This window comes from Polyodon spathula, chromosome 10 (assembly GCF_017654505.1).
Source record: "Polyodon spathula isolate WHYD16114869_AA chromosome 10, ASM1765450v1, whole genome shotgun sequence".
In the NCBI taxonomy this organism is placed as follows: Eukaryota; Metazoa; Chordata; class Actinopteri; order Acipenseriformes; family Polyodontidae; genus Polyodon; species Polyodon spathula.
Window position 1 is genome coordinate 47,444,466 of NC_054543.1, and position 22,888 is coordinate 47,467,353.

The following is a 22,888-nucleotide window of genomic DNA, read 5'->3' on the forward strand; positions in this document are numbered from 1 at the left end:
ATGCCTCGTACAGACCTCTTGATTCCAAACTGCATATGCTATATACCAAGGTTGTGAGCGTGTGAGTAAGGATGAAAAAAAACAGGACACAATCAAATGATTCCTTCCTCACTGTCACCTGTGATCAACTATCCACAGAGCCTTCTCAGCAACATTAGTATATACTGTGACTCCTTTACATGTATTATTATATTTGAAGAAATGCAAAAGTTAGACAGCATTATCTCTAGCAACAAACAACAAACAGTAAAACTAGAGTTTCAAGCATGAATATCATGACATTTTTACCGAAAATCAATGCATAGGGCATACTGAATTCACTGTCAACAACATTTTAATAAAATATCCAGCAGAATTCTAATGAGCCAGAAATGAAATCAGCAATGAGAAAAGTAACCCTTTTGAGAGCTGTTGGCCTGATTGCTTGAGAACATGAAAGCGCAATTTACAATTTGCTCTTTTTAGTGAATTGAAATGTTTATGAGTGAAAGGTAATGCTCCTTAAGATATTGAGATGCAATCATACAGAGGGAGATGGGAATAGATTTCTGCACACAGCTGCTAATGCATGTGACGAGTAACTTTAATATTCATTGAAGTGCTCCAGTGTGTTGAAGCACATTACCTTTGCTGTGCCCTGTGGTAAAACACATTACCTTTGCTGTGCCCTGTGGTAAAACACATTACCACTGCTGTACCCTGTGGTAAAACACATTACCACTGCTGTGCCCTGTGGTAAAACACATTACCACTGCTGTGCCCTGTGGTAAAACACATTACCACTGCTGTGCCCTGTGGTAAAACACATTACCTCTGCTGTGCCCTGTGGTAAAACACATTACCACTGCTGTACCCTGTGTGGTTCATATGGCAAACATTTTTGCAACATCCCAATAGCTTTTTTTTTTTTTTTTTTTTTAATTATATATAAGAGAGTTGGCAATATGTTATGTATACAACACAGGACACAGCAAAGGTAACATCATGCGTTTCTTGTGAACTTGTATGTATGCATGTATGTACTGAAGTCCAATATGCCTTCCAGTAAAACTCTGCAAATGCATTAAACTCCAAAATGAACAAAATGGGACAACACTCTTATTAATGCTGCAGGAAGGTCCTTTGCATCAGGACTCATTGCCAATAAGCTGTTTGACAGAGGAGTTACCTGGAGTGACATCTAGCTGAAAGTGGTGGAGCTTGTTTACATCAGGGAAATTCACTTTACACGTACCTGGAAGAAGAAAGAGCAACAGCAGCTTCAGTCGCAAGTGTGGAGCCTCAACAGAACTCACACAATCAACAGCTTACAGTGTATTAGCAGACAAGGCGACTGTTGCACCTAATAATAAAAACATAAACTATTTTACACTGGATTTAACATGCAATCTTGTGGAGTCCCAATGGGTGTAATGCAAGGGGCTTTACTAAAGATATACAGACAAAGGGCAGCTTGCTTGTTTTAAGCCAGAAAGGAGGATTTCATATGTAGTACACCATAGGTACATGTCAATAACATTTTCAGTATCTACTAAAGAGAGATAAAAGGCCACTTTAAAAGAGTTAAGGTCCACCAAAAAACCCCAGTTTAGCACAGTATGTTACCATATATACCACCGGAAATCGCATTGGAATTCAGGACTGAATGGGTTAACCAAACTTAGCGTTTTCTGTGGGAGCTGTCTAAATATAAGGTTGCATTAAATGCACTGTATGAGGGATTGCAAGCTTAATTTTATATATATATATATATATATATATATATATATATATATATATATATATATATATATATATAGAAAGTCTACACCCCCTTTCACTTTTTTCACATTTTGTTGTGTCAGTGCCTCAGAGTTTCATGCATTTAAATGAGGATTTTTTTCTCCACTTATCTACACACCATACTCCACACTGTTAAGGGGAAAAAAGTTTTTATTGAGAAAAAAAAAATATATTAAAAATACAAAACTGAAAGATTATAATTGGATAAGTCTCCACCCCCCCGAGTTAATACTTGGTGGAAGCACCTTTGGCAGCAATTACAGCTGTGAGTCTGTTGGGATAGGTCACTACCAACTTTGCACACCTACATTTGGCAATATTTGACCATTCTTCTTTACAAAACTGTTCAGGCTCTGTCAAGTTCCTTGGGGAGCGTTGATTGACAGCAAGTCATGCCACAAATTTTCGATTGGGTTTAGGTCGGGGCTCTGACTGGGCCACTCAAGGACATTTACCTTTTTGTTCCTTAGCCACTCCAGTGTAGCTTTGGCTGTGTGCTTTGGGTCGCTGTCATGCTGAAAGGTGAACTTCCGTCCCAGTTTCAGCTTTCTTGCAGAGGGCAGCAGGTTTTACTCAAGGACTTCTCTGTACTTTGCGCCATTCATTTTCCCTTCTATCCTGACAAGTGCCCTAATCCCTGCCGATGAGAAACATCCCCATAACATGAAGCTGTCACCACCATGCTTCACAGTAGGGATGGTGTTCTTTGGATGATGTGCTATGCTGGGTTTGTGCCAAACATAACGCATTGCCTTTAGGCCAAAAAGTTTCATCAGACCACAAAACTTTTGCCAGATGGCTACAGAATCTACTGAGTTTTTTTTGTATACTTCAAATGTGATTCAAGGTGGGCTTTTGTGAGTAATGGCTTCCTTCTTGCCACCCTACCATACATGCCAGATTTGTGGAATGCTTGGGATATTGTTGTCACATGCACACTTTGACCAGTCTTGGCCATAAAAGCCTGTAGCTCTTGCAAAGTTGCCATCAGCCTCTTGGTAGCCTCTCTGATCAGTCTCCTTCTTGCTCAGTCATCAAGTTTGGAGGGAAGGCCTGATCTAGGCAGGGTCTTGAAGGTGTATGGCACCACCCACTTCTTAATAATCATCTTGACCGTGCTCCAAGGGATATTCAAGACCTTTGATATTTTTTTATACCCATCCACTGATCTGTGCCTTTCAACAACTTTGTCCCAGAGTTCTTTTGAAAGAGCCTTGGTGCTCATGGTTGAGTCTTTGCTTTGAAATGCACTACCCAGCAGAGGAAACCTACAGGAACTGCTGAATTTATCCTGAAATCATGTGAATCACTACAATTTAACATAGGTGGAGGCCACTTAACTTGGTGTGTGATTTTGAAGGCGACTGGTTACACCTCAGCTAATTTAATTTAGGATTGCTATTACAAGGGGGAAGGGAGGGACGGAAGGACGGCACTTATCCAACCAAGCTATTTCATTTTTTATTTAGAATTAATTTTCTAAAAATTTCTAGAATATTTTTTTCACTTGGAAGTTGTGGGGTAGGATGTGTAGATAAATGAAAAAAACTATTTTAATTCCAGGCTATAAGGCAACAAAAGGTAAACATTTTGAAAGTGGGGTTACTTTCTATAGGCACTGTATATTAAAGCTGCATCTCCCAGCAGATCAGACAGAACTCCCTATTGGTGGTCGAAAGATACAATCAATCAGGGATAAGGCTATGCCTTACGATGCATGCTAGGTCCCTGATGGCAAAATTAGATATGGGGGAGCATTTATTCATATCTTGCAAAGTTATTATTTAAGAACATCATTTTATCAAGAAAACAATACACGTTTAAGAATATATACGCCTGACTGAAGCTTTTTTATTCCCAGGGATTGCAATAGCTGGGTAAAGCTCCCCCACAAGAAGACAAAAATATACAATAGGTTCTAGAATCTCTGAATTGTATTTTTTGGAGGAAGAAACTGGCAGCTTTCCCTGGGAGGCTGCCAATGTAATACCAGCTTCATTTTCAAAAGGCCTGCTATTCATATTTCAAATGCAGGATTCATTCTTGTAATTGCTGTTGCATCCTTTGCTCCTGGATGCAAAAACAGGCACAAGAAATAGAAACAATATTTTAGCTCTAGATGGACTCTAACCATTCTGAGTGGTTGTGATTTCAAAGACTGGGTTCTGAGCTGCTCTTCTGTTCTAACTGCCTGACAAAGGCACACTAAGTAACCTGTGCTAGATCAGAGGAATGAATACATCCTAAAATAATTATTTGGTGAATGAAGATATTTAATACCTTAACTAGAAGCAGCTGCAGCTAAAGCATCACAGAAAACAAAAGTCAATAAAAACGTCCCAAAACAAGAGCTGACTAAAAACAATATAGAGATCAATAAGCACATATTAAACCTTGCAAGTGAAGCATTAACACAAGCATTAGAACACATCTTAGCCAGACACAATGGATCCCTAGCATCTATATTCATATAGGACTCCTTTTACATTACTGTTTTATTTTGTATTGCTATGCTTTCACAGTATAATGATTTAGGATATTTTTGTCTTGACATACTGCAATTGCAAAAGCTCACTTACTTGGAAGATTTGCTTCTAGTTCTGCAACTTCTGCAACAAAAAGAAACAAAGAAAGCAATCAGTACGAAGTGCAATTATAAAAGCAGCTGCAACCGAGTGACGGAGGGGGGCAGATACAATGTGATTACTTCCAAACAGAAAATAATCCCTCATCTCCATCTTAATCATGCACATGTCATTTACACTCATATGGAGGCTTACAGAATGCATGCCCACCTCCCAGGTCTAATTAGAAACAAAGGTCACACCGCTCTGTGCAAAGCGCTTTTAATCCCGTCTCCAACCCTTTTTATCTTGTTTATTTCTGCTGGCCTCACATTGTGTCCAGATTTAAAACGCCCTTTGGTGCACATATATGCATATCACAAAAGATATGGCCGCAAGTGACAAGAAGAAGAAAAAAGAGCAACATATTAGGTATTAAAACAACACCTTTGAGCTGCTAATATTAGATTATGAAAACGATAACCCACGCAACAGATGTGTGGGTTTATTGTCAATAAAAAAATATGATAATAAATTCACATACAGTACTCACAGAATATTTCACAACATGCCTAGACAAAACATTATGTCTGCATACATAATATAAAAAATATGAAGACGTAGATTTCAACACCATGAGGAGAAGTTTATTTGAATGTATTTCTACTAGGCAACTCCAAAAACAATCAAATAAACCAGTGAATATTTCAAAAGTAGCAGAGTACAGTATCATCTAATAAACACACAGTACCCTATAATCCATCTATCTATTTTTACACAAGACCTCCCGACTGCCAGTGCTTTCCTATTTCTACATTTCTGCTGATAACACGGATTATATTATTATTATTATTATTATTATTATTATTATTATTATTATTATTATTATTATTATTATCATTTTCTTCTTAGCAGACACCCTTACCTAGGGAGACTTACAGTTGTATACAAGAAATACATATAAAAAGTACAATTAAGAGCAAGATACAAAATACAATGACTTCAGTCCTAATAAGAGCAAATACAAAACACAGTACAATTTGATCTCGGGGCAATTCAAGAGCAGATAACAGTGTTGATAGTTACATCAGGGTTAGATACGAGTGGAAGTGAAATACAAAATACTAAAGATTGGGAGACAGTACAGTGAGCAGAGCAGTGGAGTAGCATGGGAGAAGAGAGGCAGAGAGAACACCAGGCGAGCAGTGGAGTTCTGGATGAGCTAGAGCGCAAGGGTGGCGGACGCAGGGAGGCCGGCCGGGAGGGAGTTGCAGTAGTCTTGGTGGGAGAGTACCAGGGCCAGGACAAGGAGTTGCGTGGAGTAGTTGGTGAGGAAGGGTCGTAAGTTGCTCAGGAAGAATCGGCAGATGCGTTTCAGAGTGCAGATGTGCTAGGAGTAGGAGAGGCAGGGGTCCAGCGTTACTCCAAGGTTCTTGGCTGAGGAGGAGGGAGAGAGCTTGGTAGATTCCAGAGGACTGGAGATAGAGATCAGAGAAGGGGGATGACGAGAAGGTGGAAGAAAAGGAGGTCAGATTTAGAAAGACTGAGTTTGAGGTTATGCGAGTGCATCCAGGAGGAGATAGCAGACAGACAGGTAGAGATACGGGGGGGGGGGGTGGGGGGGGGGGGGGGGGGGGGGGGGGGGGGTGGGTGTGTAGAGAGAGAACAGGAGAGCACCCAAGACCGATCTTTGGGGGACTGCTTTTGAGAGAGGGTAAGGTGTGGAGGTTGAGCCATGCCAGGTTACCTGGTAGGTGCAGTTGAAGAGGTAGGAGGAAAACCAGGCCAGAGCAGTGCCAGAGATTCCCAGGTCAACGAGACAGGACAGGAGAATAGAGTGATCAACAGTGTCAAAGGCAGCAGAGAGATCGAGAAGAATTAGGACAGAGGAGAGAGAAGCAGCATGGACAGAGTTTAGCGAGTTAGTGACAGACAGGAGAGCAGTTTCAATTGAGTGAGCAGAGCGGAAACCAGATTGGAGAGGGTCGAGCAGACAGTGGTTAGACAGGAAAGCAGAGAGCTGGAGCTGTACTGCCCGCTCAAGGGTTTTAGAGAGGAAGGGTAAGAGGGGGACAGGACGGTAGTTCTGAAGGGAGGTGGGGGTCGAGGTTAGGTTTTTTGAGGAGGTGATAGAGGCTTGTTTGAAGGCAGAGGGAAAGAGGCCAGAGAGGAGAGAGGTGTTGAGAAGGGAGGAGAGAAAGGGAGTAGAGCAGGAGCAGATAACTCTTGGTTCAAGTAAACAAAACCCCTGGACTGCAAAAGTAACCTATGACCCCATAAATACTCCCATTCATATTACCCTCTGCTTAATATTATTCATTGGTAGTTTCTATATTTAGTCATGACTAATGTTCTCTTGTTCTGCAACACAGCAAAACTCACCACCTCAAATTTCAACCTACACAAACCCTCTTCTGACTGACCCACAACAATAGCTTCAGCCCTCACATCCAAGGTTGTCTTGATGCATCCGTTTCCAGATGCAGCTGTTTGAGAGGAAGAGTTCCTGTATATTCAGAAAAGGGTTACCGCCTGGCAAACACAGAACTGGCCATCATAACACACGCTCCCCGCTCCCCGCCCGCAGAGTGTGCAGTCATCTTACTTGTATATTTGTATATACTGTATGCCTCAACGTAAGAACACTAATACACAAAACAAGCCTACCCACACATACAACTTTGTAAGCTGCCTGCACGACTACTGGCTAATGGACAGTGAAGTAAAGCCTCAGTATTCTACAAGCAGTCCCTTGGACAATGAGGAGGTATCCTACATCATTCAAAAGAACTTCCAACATTGTAACAACCTGTAGAATTGTGTTGTTGAATTTCCACTGAGCCTTAAAGTTATATATGACCTATTTTTTGTTATTAGTATTATTATTTTGTTATTCAGCTCAATGAAAAAATAATGTCCAGAATGTGGAATCGGATGACTACCGAGACCACACTACTGTCTCGTCTCAAATCTCACTTTTAGCAAGGCTGGAACATGATGTATGGTGGACTTGACATTATGAAAAACAGTCACAACACAGCAAGGTGGAAAGTAATCAGGTGAAGTGTGTTCTTCCCGGTGGGAACATAACAAGCAAGGTCTTTAAAGGGTCAAAGCATCCAACCAAGGGTTTGAAGTGAACCAAGGATAAGGTTACCAAGCAAATGCCCAAGTGCAGGGGCGGCCAACCCAGTCCTGGACAGCCACAATCCTGCTGGTTTTCTGGGTATCATGGCTAAAGACCTGGCCATTCATTTGTGTTAACCAATTAAGAAAATAATCAGTTCAATCAAGTACTTGAGAACTCAGGTGGAACGAAACCCTGGCCTAGTGGGTGTCTTACATCACTTTGTACTCCGACAACAGTAATTATAAATGTCTGTAGAGTATTTGGTTACTTTAGAAAAACAATAATTCACTTATGAAGATTCAAACTCTTTTATAAAACTGTTTACTGAAAATCGGTCCAGGCACTGCTTAGCTTTTCGACACCTGATGTCATTCCAGTGTGCTCTGCCCAGGTCTTACCATAATGAAATAAAGACTGGTATAATAATAATAATACATTGGTCCAAAAACATTTCACATGTATAGAAACAGCCAAGTTAGCATAAAGGGTCCAGCCATATAAAGATGTTATGTCTGCAAATGAGGCCAAGTTATATATACAAAAACGGGCCAGCCGTGTGAAAATATAAAAATGTAGACGTCAAAGTTACAGCAGTCTTAAAAAGAGTCTGAAATGTGGTGAAATAACAGGGAGAGCTGTGGCAGTACCCTAGATTTCCCATGACATGTCATCATCTAGTCACAGGAGTTTTCCTACTCCCAATAAATAAAGGCATTTTTATTTTTTTTTTTATAAAAATTAGCCAAGATTACATTTTTAAGGCTACCATTATGCAGTTATGTAAATGTAAACTGAAATTCTGATCAATCAGTGAATTGACACTTACAGTGCATTCTGGATCCTAAAATTACCATCACAATGAAAACATAAACTAATCTATTAAAAGAGGAATCCTCTAATTAGCAATGTGTGCTGGCACAGCCAGAGATTCGCTATTTCTTCCTAGAAAGAATGAAATGCTAAGAGCTGTCAATCTGTATTACACACAGAGTGTCCTTGGGTTAAAGGTCAAGGCACTCTTCGTTTGAAGTTATGAAGATTAATTTGACTTGCGCTAATGCCACTCTAATCTTTGAACCGGGACTCCTAATTGCATTCATTATAACAGCGGGATTCAGATAAAGGGATTATACACAATCTGGTTCCCACTGCCTCCTGAAATGTTAACTAAATATAGTGCCAACCCTTCAAACCATTAGGAACAGATGTACAAAAAAAGGATTATTGTTCATTTTTGAGAAGCAGCAAAAAAGGTTCTTAATGGAAGCTTAAAAAAAAGAAAAAAGAAGAAAACACACACTGTGCAATGCAGTGAAAATTGCAGGTGGGTGCTGTCATGTAAGTGAAAACTGTAGACCCTGAAGAGTGGTATTGCACACGTAAAAGGTATATTATTATAGCCTTGCCTTAAAGTTATATGACCTGTTATTATTTTGTTATTGAGCTTAATGAACAAATATAACTAAGTAAATAAATAAATAAGCAAATACATCTACTTTGTGTTATGCTCAACTGCAACCCCTAGTGGAGAGAACATGAATGTCCTGTATGTGGAATCAGCTGACTACTGAGACCGCACTACTGCCTTGTCTGTTTCTATCACAACTGCAGACTGCTGACCGCAAAATCAAATCTCACTTTTGAGCGTCAGATTGGAACGTACTGTGGTATGATTGTGCGCCGGTGGCGGACTTGACGCTGTGGAGAACGGTCACAACACAGCATGGTGGAAAGTAATCAGGTGAAGTGTGTTCTTCCCGGTGGGAACATAACAAGCAACAGCTCCTTTTATCATGCTAGCTCTGGGCCACTTTGCTGGGTCAAAGTAAAGACAGAAAAAGTCCCAAACAAGGCAGCAGTCTATAGACTTTGCAATTTCAGTAATACAGTACAGTGAGTCCAATGAAAATCAGAGCTAAGAGATGGGAAAAGCTGCAGGCTTCTCACATCAGACAACCGTGTGGCTAGTGGCATAATAGTGGTCATTACTTCCTGTCCTTCCTAATGGAGTGCAACCACTTTTATCAGCACTTGGGGAAACAGAGTCATGATGACATGAATGCATCATCAATATCTACTGGGAAAACACATACTTACAGCAGTGATCTTGAACCCTTGGTCACGCTGTGAGGGGGCAGTATATTAAGCCATTAAACTGTATAATGTAATAAGGCTAAAGAGTTTCCATCACATACTGTGCAAGTTCCCCCCAATCAGAGGTGTTAAATAAGGTCTGGAGCTGCCATATGGCCCCAGTGCTGGATCCAAGCCCTTCAAACAACAAGGCTGCCACAGAGGGTGAGGTCTATTTGTTGTGAAAGAAAATATCTTTGGTTTTGTGTTTTTTTTTTTTTTTTTTTTTTTATGGCCTGTCTGCACCTTCATTGTGTATGTGTTTTTTGGGGGATTTGTATTTTTGTTTTCTTTTGTGTTTTTTTTTAATTTTTTTTTTTTTTTTTGCATTCACTTCTCAGGGTTCTTTTCTTAGTTCACACTTTTATTCCATTATACTAGAAGAAAAAGTTTTTTTTTTTTTTTTTTTTTTTTCTGGCCTGCAAATCACAGACTTACAATATATGTTAAAATGATGCATCTCTACTATAGATACAAAAATGTATTTTTATTGCATCATCATTGTGAATGGGATCGTAAAGCTAACATAATGTTTTTTTGTGAAGAGTTCTGATATTCAAAACCTCCACATCCCCCTTCCTGAAACACTGTACATGTATTGCTACCCAATGTGTTGTGTGAGCAGTGACTCATTCAGCACTCATTCATATTGTTCTGTGCCTTCTCTGCAAACTCATGTAGATCCACCTACTCCATTCCAATGAGATGGGAACAAATAATTAGCAGCTGTCCTATATGAGACTGAATATAATGCGAATCTGCAAATACTGTAAATTTAGCATTTCAGGAATTCAGTATTTAATCTGTTTAGTGGGTATCTGCTTTTCTGATGCACTCCTTTAAGCTAAATGTTCCTGTATTCTCTTATTTGGTCACTGACATACATCGCAATATGAAAATGTAAATGCTATGCTATGTTATTCTGAACTGATATTCAGGCTCAAGGTCCCCTGGATCTGACCGTGTCTGATATACTAAATTACCCCCAAGGGGATACTCAGCAGCCTGTCCTCATTTATTAAGTACTGATGGCCCTGTTAAATCATTCACAATGCATTTTCTATCCACAAGCCAATATTGTTTGTGCACTTAAATAATGCACCATATTGCATGGTAAAGTAAATCAATAGATCTGCGACACCTCATGATATTCGACACTATCGTGATACTTTGGATCTTATGTCCATTCCATATTAAACGGCTGCCAAATTCCTCTTTTTGTAAGTGCAAAGTGCATAAGAGGCTAACACACAGTTAGTAATGCTACATCATGGTGGAGCACTTGCTGTTTAAATTATATATTAATTTATACTAATTAATAATCGTATAGACACACACACACGTCTGAAAACAAGTTCCAGTGTATTAAAGGTAATTTTCTCTGGCTATAAAATTCAAATAAAAATGGTAAGAAAGAGGAACACTTAGTGTAAGCGACACCATTTTCTTTATTTCTTACATCTAAAATAAAAGAACTCCATTACAAGGAATCTCTTAATTCTTATAGATAACAAAATAACACAGAAATACTTTCCGTGAAGCAGACTTCTTAAGTAGGCCATATGTTTTACATATAGGGGTATCTAAAATGTGAGCAAGGAATGAAAAAATGAAGCCTTGTTGTGGATGCTGATTCACAAGGTACTGCAAGAAATGGATTGATGAGGTTCTTGCTTGGATCAATAAACAACCAAATGATGGGCCAAATGGACCTCCTCTTGTTTGTAACCTTTCTTCTGTTCTTAAAGTCACTAAAACATAACACCTCCATGAATCTATACTGTTCAAATATTTTAAAAAGTAAAACTAGTAAACACAGAGTATAATGCTAAACTCGACCAGCCTGAGTGATTCATGTAAACTGTAAAACATTTAGTTTTAAACACACACAGTAATGTGCAGCATTAGGGAATACACCCAAACGCTGTATTCTTTAATTTAAAACATTGCGTTAGTTTTACAATGTTATAGTGTTAGATATTTTGAAAATCACCATTTACAAATAATTTAATAAAATTACTTCAGCAGGATAAAAAAAAAAACACTTTCTGGCAAATTGCTTTACTAGAAACACTGCTAACATACGCAATTCAACAGTGAAAAAATTAAAAGTTAAGCATTATATTTAAATGTTACATTTACAAAACAGATGTAGATGCCTTGCTATTACATGCTATCAAAACATAATTCTGTTTCAAGCCAAATGTCTCTGTTAAATCAACGCCCCAGTGCACATTAAATAAGAACGAAAGACATTTTACTACCATCATGCTCATTTGGTTATTAAAAATCTTGCAAAGAAATTAAATTAGTCAAGACTACCATTATACTTACTATAACAACATCATCAACAAGAATAATAATAATAATAATCTTTATTTATATATAGCGCCTTTCATAGTGGACCACCATCACAAAGCGCTTTACAAGACACGAGACTAGGGTGTGTGAACTGTGCATCAGCTGCAGAGTCACTTACAACAACGCCTCACATCAAAGACGCAGCACAAGGAGGTTAAGTGACTTGTTCAGGGTCACACAAATGAGTCAGCTGGTTACAAGCCTGTTTCTTTAATCACTGGACCACACAGCCTCCTAAACTGCAAGTACTTTTTATTGCTTTCATGCTGAACCTGTAACTGCCTACATTGGCGGACTTTTGTTGTGTGACTCGGACTCTGCAGGTGAAGCGTCACATTGATATTGCTAGGGAAACTGATATGCTGGCAGTGAAGTCTGTATTCAATTCTGGTCTTTCGGCACCGCTCATGCATGCAATTCAAAACACAGGATTTTCACAGCTGTCACATAAGAAAAATATCAATAACATTTGACATACGGTAGAGTTTTAATGACACGTTGGCAAATTTTATTTTTGAACTTTCTACCAAATGCACTGTAATGACGAAGTAAACAAGCATTAATGAACTCCCTTTTGATCAGCTTCTAGTGCATTTCTGATTTATGTGTTCTTTGCCGTGACTTGTTTACAAGTAACATGCACTGGAATTCACTTAAACTAAAAGAAAGGAAGAGTTTACAATCAAAGTAAACTTCAGCAAAGAGATCAGGTTGGCGATCTGAAAGACATTTTAATAAATTGGTGGCATTTCCTCCGTTTGCTTTCTCTTCTTTAGAAAACTGCATTCTGACTGTCCACCTTCAACCAGATTGCTGCTGCCATCTGGCTGAAATCCAAAACAGTTCCACATCAAGCTTCTCTCTGGTATTCGCCATGACTGCTGCAGTAATTTCATTTTTCCAGAGCGAGCAGGGAAGTTGCTCCCTTCTGCTAAGGCACACAATTAGTTTTGTTTTAAGAGCTCAAAAAAAACCCTAAAAAAACCACAGTACCAAAAAACTGTGATACTAAGATATCTTTATTTTACCCTGATATTAGGTATCGTAGGATTTTGTTATCATGATATACCGTAAGTATCACCATAACGCAGAACACTAATCACTTTATGTTGCAGAGGCTTTACTAAATTCAGAGGTGACCAGAGAAACACACACGTAACACTGTAATGGTGTCCTAAGATATAAGCCGGACTACTTACCCGATTACTCCATTTCAGTCTGACTGGCAGCTTGGTTCAAGAAATCAATCTTTACGTCCCACTTAGATAATTTCTAATTTAAGGCATCCAAGTTGTAATTGTGAAAAGTACTGGTGAAGCTCTTTTGAAAGTCACAAGGTAAACAAAAACATGGGTACTGAAGCACTGTTTAGTGCATTAGTGCAGGGAGAGTCAAGCGAGTGTGGTTCAAATCCTGGTTGCAGCAAGTTGCCAATCTTGAACTTGCGCTGGTAAATTGCACAGGATAGTTTGTTGTGAAAAAAGAGAAGCAGCATTTGATTATTCAGATGTTTTATTGTAAGTTACGTGTTATTCATATTTCACATTTGTTTGTTTTAATTTCAAAAACAAAAAAAAATAAAAGAAAGGCTTGCAGTTTCGGCAAATGTGCACTGAAAACACCTCAAACTGTAGCAAACCAACTTAAACATGAGGGGACCTAATCTCCCACTAACTTGTGGGAATTGTCAGTTGATCTTTCAGAAATATAAGAGTTCAATCAAGCTGTGTTACGGTATTCATGAAACAATTCAAAATGTAAATGTGTCCCCGCTGGGGGAAAGGCCACTAATTTATGACTGTCAGTCCAAACAACCCGTCTGTTTTAAATGCAAACGTTGACCTCTGTAGCAATGCAATCATTTCACTGATCTGTTGTCAAAAGAAATTCAGAACCTGGCATACGGACACCCTTCTGAAATGTGCTGCTAAATAGCAGAGATAGGCACCCCCAGTTTTTGTCAAATGTCACCAGTTAACATCAAAATGCTACCACTGCGCTGAATTTATAGTTTCCCACCCTAGTGTATTGACCTTCTGTGCTTTAAAAGGTGATGAATTAGCATGCTGCCACTGCCAAGAAGAAATGTGAAAAAGCAGTCTGGTTAGTTGATTTTCTGGATTGTTAAACCCATACCCTGAAAGTAACTGGGATGCATTGCAAGACTGAAAAATACTGTGATCTAGTTTTGCATAGTTTAAAAGCACAATTCTTGAAAATATGTAGTCTTTGAACACCACTCTTTGTAGCAATCATTTCTTATTATAATATTTAAAATCTTACTTTCCACTTTTGTTCATTAAGGGTCATTCAGAGTAAATTTGATTTCAGGGGATTTCAAATATGTAGGACCAAGCCACACCGAGAAAGGCTGACATTCATTTTTTTTCATGGGAAAACAACAGCAATAGTGGAATTTAAATCCAACATAGAAACTACTGCAGTGTCTCTATTCCAGTTAAACAGTATTTTTTTTCTAGATCTTTAGGGTGAAACGATCTATTAAAGTAGGGAGAAATTGATATGTATACTCTTATCAGATAGCATGTGGAAAGAAAGAACACAGGAGCTGAAAGAGAAGCAAAGGCAGACAGATTCAGGGTGGTGAATAGACAATGCAGTGGATGAAACTGAAAAATCACAAGAGGGAGAGATGAGAGCAATACATTATTATTGAATTTCTGTTTTATTTGTACTCAAACGCAGGGATGGAAATATGACACCCACTGTGTAGCAGTTTGATCAATTCCTGGTTTTACTACAAATTTAATAAGACACACTTGAGTGTGTTACACACTGTGGCTAATCAAGCTCAGAGTAAAACCTGGAATGGGTGACACTGCCCTGCAATAGGAGCCTCAGATGTTACTTACTATGTCTCAGGAAGCTACTTAATTGAAAACACCCTTTTTAAAGCCTGAAAGTCTAGTTCAAGATGCTCTACTGATAATTGAGACCGCATGGCTTCTAAGCACTGCATCCTGAAGTGGTCTTAACCAATCATAGATGTTACAAACCTCCATCACTAATTGAATATAGATGCCTTATAAATAACTGTTATTATTTTTTTTTTTTATCTTTTTAAAAATCCAAGAGCATTGGACACACAGTATGGGAATAGCGATTACTGCATTTCTGTATGTGACCTGTGTTTAATCATACAAAGAGAAAGGCATGGATTTTAGATGGTGGAAAAAAATAAAATCACATTAAGCTCGGAGACACTGCACAGAGAAGTCTAACATTCGTAGCTAAACAATTATTCCCATCACTCTCCGTCTTCCAGTACCTCAGCTACCACTGCTTTTCTTTCTCCAATTACCAAATGTTTAAAATCAAGGTGACATACAATCAATCAAACTCCAGAACCTTTTCAATTCAGTAAAACAGCAATTTTTCTGTACAGAAGGTTGCGGTTGTCACCGCGCAGAGGAATCTATGTGTGTATGTATATATTTGAATGGTGCAATTTATTTCAACTGATTTCGCTAGAAGTATGTCCATTTACATCCAAAACGACAGGACTGTATACTGCCCAACACAACACACACCAGAGTGGGCTGCGAGTGGGAGTTTGCACTGGAAAGCACTCTGTGCACTACCTTTCACCAGCAGCCTGTCTCGTATAGACACCCGTCGCGTGGAGTCTGCAGTGGCACTGTTGCTGCGGCCACTCTTTACTGCATCGTCCCGTTTCAGCTTGCTCGCCAGCGTCAGCATTGCCGCTCGGGTCTCTATCACCTACAAAAACACAAGCAAGCCCGTTAGTAACATGCAGCACACCCCCTATCAGAAAAACTCAATTCGAAACAACAGTAGCATGAAACAAACCAGAGCAAAAGCACAGCAAAGTGTAACATGTAAAGCACCGTGAAATAATGGCAAAGCATCACTAATGTGAACTCCAGAGAGGTATGGTAAAGAATATCAATATTCACGGGAAAACCACAGTAAATGAATAGTACTGTGTAAACAAGGAAAAAACTTGGTAAAACTGCAAAAAGTTGCAAATGTACTTTTATAAGGTGGTAGATCCACCACCATACTGACAAGCAGTGGCTACACTTGACAATAACTAGGCTATGGTGACAACTGAATACAGTAATCCAACAGTAAGGGAAAATGCACATCCTCAGTGTGTTTTTCTTAGGCTAACCCTCTTAATATATTCAAATTATGGTGCTGCTTTAAAAGCTATTCTAAGGATATCAATAATTACAAATTATTATAAGGGCACATTATTAAGGGACATCACCAGAAACGTTCCTACACCAAACCAAAACAATCATGCACCTCTCCCATGAAAAAACCCTTGAAGCCCTGGCCTCCTAAAAGTTACAAACTAATGCATGCCTCTGAAGCAAAAAAGTAGTGCTCCTGCCTTGATACCCTTCTTAAAGCATACAGAAAGCACACACTGGCCGGTTGATTTGCAGCATGGATCACAGTCAGTGATGCTGGTTTGAGAATATTTGAAACAGTAAACAACAAAATCATCAGTTATTAAATAAGTTCAGTTTGATTTTCATTTGGTTCAGTTCGTTCATTAATACCCCACTCTACAGAAGCTTGTAGAACTGTGTTATTAAACAGGCTTTACATGCCAAGTAACAATCTGTGTTGAAGGATGTAACATAATGCAAGGGCTTTTTCATTGTTATTGAGGATATTAACTTATTAATTTACTTATTTCTTGTTTGTGCATTTATTTATAGTAAACCACTCTATGCATACAAAAAAAAAAAAAAAAAAAAAAAGAAGAAGTGTCAAAACAACGTCACTTATTGGTTTAATTCAATAAGCCCAGCCAATCACATACAGCCCAGTGAATACAGAGAATGAAGGCCTTTCTTAGCTCTCCTTAGTGGAACATTATCCATCTGTAAATGAGCTCCCCTTGCTGTAAAGCTAACACAGGGGGCCTTGTCAGGGACACAGTGGTCCAGAAGTAAATGCAATAAAATTACACAAAACATGCCCTTCTCTCAAACCTTTGCAGTAGCAACCAACTGTATTGTAACAATAGAAAGACCTGGCACAGCAATGGACTTTCATGACTTGAAGCACTGTGCTCTACTGCAGTGATGACACAGTTTACATGCATTTGGCTGGAGCATCTCACAGCAACACCTTCAAATGAGCATCATAAAGTGTGGCCTGCAAGAAGAATCCTTTCGAGGCTGGTGAACTCAGGAACCCGAGAATCACGACTAGCAGGTCTCAGCAATCAAATTGTGTTAGAAAATGAATACATTCGACTGTAAAAGCATATGTCTGCCTATTGTGCTGCTGGTGGGTTTAAACCTAGCAGAAAGTCCAAGCCGTGAAAACTGAACTGTTTGTCTGAGGTCTCTAAGAAAAGCTCCTTTAAAATCGGGTTGGCATGTCATTGCCAAAGAAGAAAGTCTCTTCAGCGGTCTTCTACAGTACAGTGCAGAGCAACGCTGACATGCAGTCACCGAAAAGACTGAGGAACAAGGAATCTATGAAGGGGGTCTAAATCACACAGAATGGGAGGGTCTAAATCCGACGGAATGGGAGGGTCTAAATCCCACGGAATGGGAGGGTCTAAATCCCACGGAATGGGAGGGTCTAAATCCCACGGAATGGGAGGGTCTAAATCCCACGGAATGGGAGGGTCTAAATCCCACGGAATGGGAGGGTCTAAATCCCACAGAATGGGAGGGTCTAAATCCCACAGAATGGGAGGGTCTAAATCCCACAGAAAGGGGTTGGATCCCTAATGTACAAGATAACTTATGCACAGTAAAAGGTATCCAAGCGTTAGTTCCTCAAAAAAGAGAAAAAACAATTTGTTTCATAAATCCAATTTCGGATGGCACCAATATCATCTCATTAACCCATCAAAAACCAAAATCCTTTTCTTCCCCCTCCCCCTCCTTACCCCCATCCTGTTCAACCATTCCATCACTCTCTGCTCATAACCTCGGCGTCATCTTTGACTCCACCCTCTCCCTTTCTGACCATATCTCGGCCATAACACGCACATCCATCCCTCCATTTCGCTTTCTGCTACTAAACTCCTGCTCCACACTCTCATTTTCACCCGTCTCGACTCCCTCCTCCTTGGCCTTTCCTCTTACGCTTTTACACCATTGCAACAAATTCAAAACGCCCCTGCCCGTATCATATTTAACCTCCCACACCTCCCCTCTCCTCCTCCAGCTAAACTGGCTCCCTGTCTATTATCGTTGCTTGTTCAAATTCCTTGCCCTTGTGTATAAATCTCTCCATGGTTTTGCCCCACCTTATCTGACTGCACTGGTCACCTACTATGTTCCCCCACATCCCTTGCGCTCCCAAACCCAATTGTCCCTCTCTGTCACACCCTCCCCTTTGCCCAATCCCATTTTCATTCCTTTTCCCTTCTTGCACCCCTTCATTGGAGACTCCCACTTATCATAAAAGAGTCACCCACACTGCATAGTTTCCACTACTCCCTCAAAAAACATCTCTTCTCCCTAGCCCATCCTACTGATACCTCTGGCCCATGACCTCCTGTTATGACCCTGCTTGCCTGACCCTGACCTAGCCCCTGGCTCTCTGCTTTCATTTAGGTTTGCCTGTAGTATCTGCAGTCTCTGAAGCTGCTGCTCCTGTAGATTGCAGTTCTGAGAATATCATTTAATTGACTGTATAATGGAGTGAATTACTCAATTACTTAAACACCGTAATAAGTAAAGGAGGTACAGTAAGAGAAAGCGCAACGGTAATTATTCCTCGTAATGACTTTGTTTCCACATTTGATTTAAAAAGTACTAATTTAAATGTTCCACACTTACTGTGCAGCACATTTTCCCTTTTTGTTTTTCTTATAAGACTAGAGAATCCACTGACACATGGAAACAATGTAGCAATAATGCCTGACATGTAAAAATTGTAATTTTCATTTTTGATACCGAAAAAGACGGGTCCAAAATAGTGTCTCAATGAACAAATGGGAGTTACAGACATACTGTAAGTATCTATTATGACTCTGAACACCATATTATGCATGTTTCAGAAGCTACTGTACATTGAGAAAGTAATTGGACTGGATCGCTATTCTCTCCATATGGGAGGTGGATTTTCCCTCTGTACAGGAAAGCCAAAGAGAGCTCAGTTATTTGCAAATTATTTTAAGCAAGTACTGTAACAGACAATGGCATGCACTATGCGTTGCAAAGTGAGATTACCCAGCAAGTAGTGTTGAGTGACATCCCTGTGCACTAGTACACTATATGAGAAATCCTACACAACAGGTTCCAAAAATAGGAAACTTCAATAGCACTGAATGGACTATTAGTTCAAGACTGTGGTGCATTGACAGAACTTTGTGAGAAAGCTGGCGTAGTGCTTACCGGCAGTTCAAATGAAACTACTCAGGAAATTATACCACTCTGTCACATTTGAATGACGAAAGGCCTGATCACCTTTGACTACACCTCTTCAACCTCTGGCACCCACCAAGTGCATTCCTGTCAGCCCTTCTGTCAGAACTTCTGTCACTTCCACTGTTTCCAATATGAGCTAAACTCACAAGCAGGGGACAGAAGCCTATACATTTTACAGCCAACAGCAAGGATTGGGGTCAATTCCTGTTTTTCAATTCCAATTCCATTCCAAATTCCTTTTTAAAATCAATTCCCAGTTTGTATTCAAATTCCCTAATCAATTCCAACATATCATTGATCAAAATTACAATTAGCAGTAGTACTGTTACAATGAGCTTCTCACAGGGGCAACAAATTACTTCAATTGAAGTCACTGTTACAGAAGTCAATTAAATGGGCTTCAAATTAAAGTAGCTGAACAATCACAATTACAGTATTGTCTCTAAAATACCAATGCCACTGCCACAGATTAAAAAAAAAAAAAAAACTGGAATTGAATCACAGGAATTGACCCATCCCTGATAGGAGCTCAGTGTGAGCCCATTCACTAATCACAGGAATTGACCATCCCTGATAGGAGCTCAGTGTGAGACCATTCACTAATCACAGGAATTGACCATCCCTGATAGGAGCTCAGTGTGAGCCCATTCACTAATCACAGGAATTGACCCATCCCTGATAGGAGCTCAGAGAGACCATTCACTAATCACAGGAATTGACCCATCCCTGATAGGAGCTCAGTGTGAGCCCATTCACTAATCACAGGAATTGACCCATCCCTGATAGGAGCTCAGTGTGAGCCCATTCATTAATCACAGGAATTGACCATCCCTGATAGGAGCTCAGTGTGAGCCCATTCACTAATCACAGGAATTGACCATCCCTGATAGGAGCTCAGTATGAGCCCATTCACTAATCACAGGAATTGACCCATCCCTGATGGGCTCACACTGAGCTCCTATTCACTAATCACAGGAATTGACCCATCCCTGATAGGAGCTCAGTGTGAGCCCATTCACTAATCACAGGAATTGACCATCCCTGATAGGAGCTCTGACCCCATTTATTAATCAGTCCAGGCAAGGGTGTCCTACAGATGGCAGGTGCTTTTTCATCCTGCCCCTAAATAGCCAAACCTGTCAGATGGCAACTCTACTGCCAGCCACTGTTCTGGACATTATTGAAACGTTTTGCAAGTACCGACAACAGGTAGTAGTGTATAGAGAAATCACCACACTTCCAGCCAAAAACCCTAAGTCGTGATACGTTCACATTTAAGGCGTAATCTACCCAATTAATAAACAATATCAACAACAAATCATAACCTACTGTACTTTAAACCTCGAGTCTGATCTAGCAACAGCAACAATCAAACAGACGGCTTTAATAACATCACATACGCAAATATGAAGAAAAAATATATAATTAACTCACATTGAGTACTGTAGTCTTGTTTTATTGGTTATTTAAGTTCTCTTTGCTAGAGGTACGTCAGGAAGGCTAATATTTACCATAAGTTACACAAAGGAGACGCGATTATGCCACTGACAACTGACAGACAGGTCTCTTAAGTGTCAAAATACCGTGTAAACCATCTAGTTGAGCTGTCTCAGATCCTCCCGTTTAGCAGCGTTCCAAATCACCACTCAAAGAATTTAAGGAAACGTAGATTTATGCTTAAACACACACACACACACACACACACACACACACACACACACACACACACACAACAAAGCATTGGAAAACCGAGCAATGGTTTTGAAAAATTAAACAGCGAGGCGTGTGAAACAGTACTGGAAAAATGTTTTTACTTTAGATTATATTCAACTTAAAAGGAACAAAAACACTAATGCGTTGCTTGTTTTAATTCTTACCTGCTGTCTCTCGAGAAACTGCTACTGTTTACACCATAATAAACCCCGCAGATGAAGACAGCATGAAGACTCCGCTGCAGGTAAATACCAGTATATTGATTTCAACCCCCTTCGACACAAGCAGAGCTATTTCTAAACGTCACAATATATCTTATTATACTATTTCAAACTCTATAAAACAGAGCTATAGCGGCCCACCGACGAGAACGGAAGTGGCTTCTGTTCCCACCGATATAATGTTCCCTTCAAATCCAAAAAATCTGAATAAGTAAGTTCCGCAGCGTTTTAGCTACGCCAGTCTCCTTGTTGGCTGTTTGTGTGCTGTTCTGTTGTGAGCATTAATAATATTATTAGAAGCAGTAGTCAGCATAATTAATTATACATGAATAACAATAGTTCTAATACTAGCTATACAGTTCAGTATACATGCTTTTTTACATATTGTGTAATATAGATAGATAGATAGATAGATAGAGTATTGTTAACATGACATGTAAAACAAAATGTAGACGGTATTGTACATAATGTTTAATAAATCAAATTAATATGATAGTTTGATTTTTTTTTTTTTTTTTCGCAATGCACCCTGCCCACAAGTCATATATTTCCACCTTGCTTTTTGTGAAGCTCATTTATGCTGCCACAACACAACAGATGTACTTCCTGTGCAAGATATTAGATTTACACATGAGTGGATGCACAAAGGGCTTGGGCTGGACTTTTATACTTGCTAAAAATGTTGGGTTCTCCTGCTGTACAAGTCAGTGCGTTAATATCGCAAATAATGTACTTACCCAGCCTGAGACTAATTCAAACTATACTGATAATCTAGTTCAGTAAGACCGGCACCATTGAGCTGAGCTGAATTGCTTTCTCTTTATTTATTTCTTTGCACATTCAATTAAAAACTTATCTGCTTTGACAATTAATTAGGATGGAAAGGGGCTATTTCAAGGATTGCATGTGAAAAGAGGTTTCAGAAAGCTGCTTACTATAATAATGGCTTCAACCCTTTGCCATTGAAAACATGAGGTCGAGCTAATCAAATGCTGAGTTGAAATATAAACCACATCATTACTTTAGTTTTCTTTCTTTCATTCATTAATTCTTCTCCTAGGTAATAGAAGCTATTGCAAGCTGTATAGGTGAGAAAATCAGCTCGGCAACCAGATGTTCCCCAGGGAGTGTGAGTCACTGCTCAGACTCGGTTTCCAAGGCTTTTAGTAACCCACCTGAGAGACATGTGAGGGAACAGGGCTCTGTCTGCTTGTCTGTCTGCTGAGAGATGTGTGTGAGGGAACAGGGCTCTGTCTGCTTGTCTGCTGAGAGATGTGTGTGAGGGAACAGGGCTCTGTCTGCTTGTCTGTCTGCTGAGAGATGTGTGTGAGGGAACAGGGCTCTGTCTGCTTGTCTGCTGAGAGATGTGTGTGAGGGAACAGGGCTCTGTCTGCTTGTCTGTCTGCTGAGAGATGTGTGTGAGGGAACAGGGCTCTGCCTGCTTGTCTGTCTGCTGAGAGATGTGTGTGAGGGAACAGGGCTCTGTCTGCTTTTCTGCTGAGAGATGTGTGTGAGGGAACAGGGCTCTGTCTGCTTGTCTGTCTGCTGAGAGATGTGTGTGAGGGAACAGGGCTCTGTCTGCTTGTCTGC

At 39.8% G+C, this 22,888-nt stretch overlaps 1 protein-coding gene across 3 annotated transcripts in view; it reads right to left on the bottom strand.

Annotated features, from left to right (window-relative positions):
• LOC121322463 (NEDD8-conjugating enzyme UBE2F-like) overlaps positions 1-21,483 on the bottom strand; it is a 50,901-nt gene extending 29,418 nt beyond the window's left edge. The window contains exons 1-4 of one of the 3 annotated variants that reach the window (XM_041262498.1): positions 21,242-21,483; positions 15,561-15,711; positions 4,362-4,391; positions 1,169-1,234 (exon numbers count right to left, since the gene is read on the bottom strand). In XM_041262498.1, the coding sequence (XP_041118432.1) occupies positions 1,169-1,234; positions 4,362-4,391; positions 15,561-15,690 (226 nt within the window). In that variant the 5' untranslated portion in view covers positions 15,691-15,711; positions 21,242-21,483. The remainder of the gene's footprint in view (positions 1-1,168; positions 1,235-4,361; positions 4,392-15,560; positions 15,712-21,241) is intronic. The other 2 variants (XM_041262496.1, XM_041262497.1) reach the window with 2 other exon arrangements.
• Positions 21,484-22,888: the final 1,405 nt, after the last annotated feature.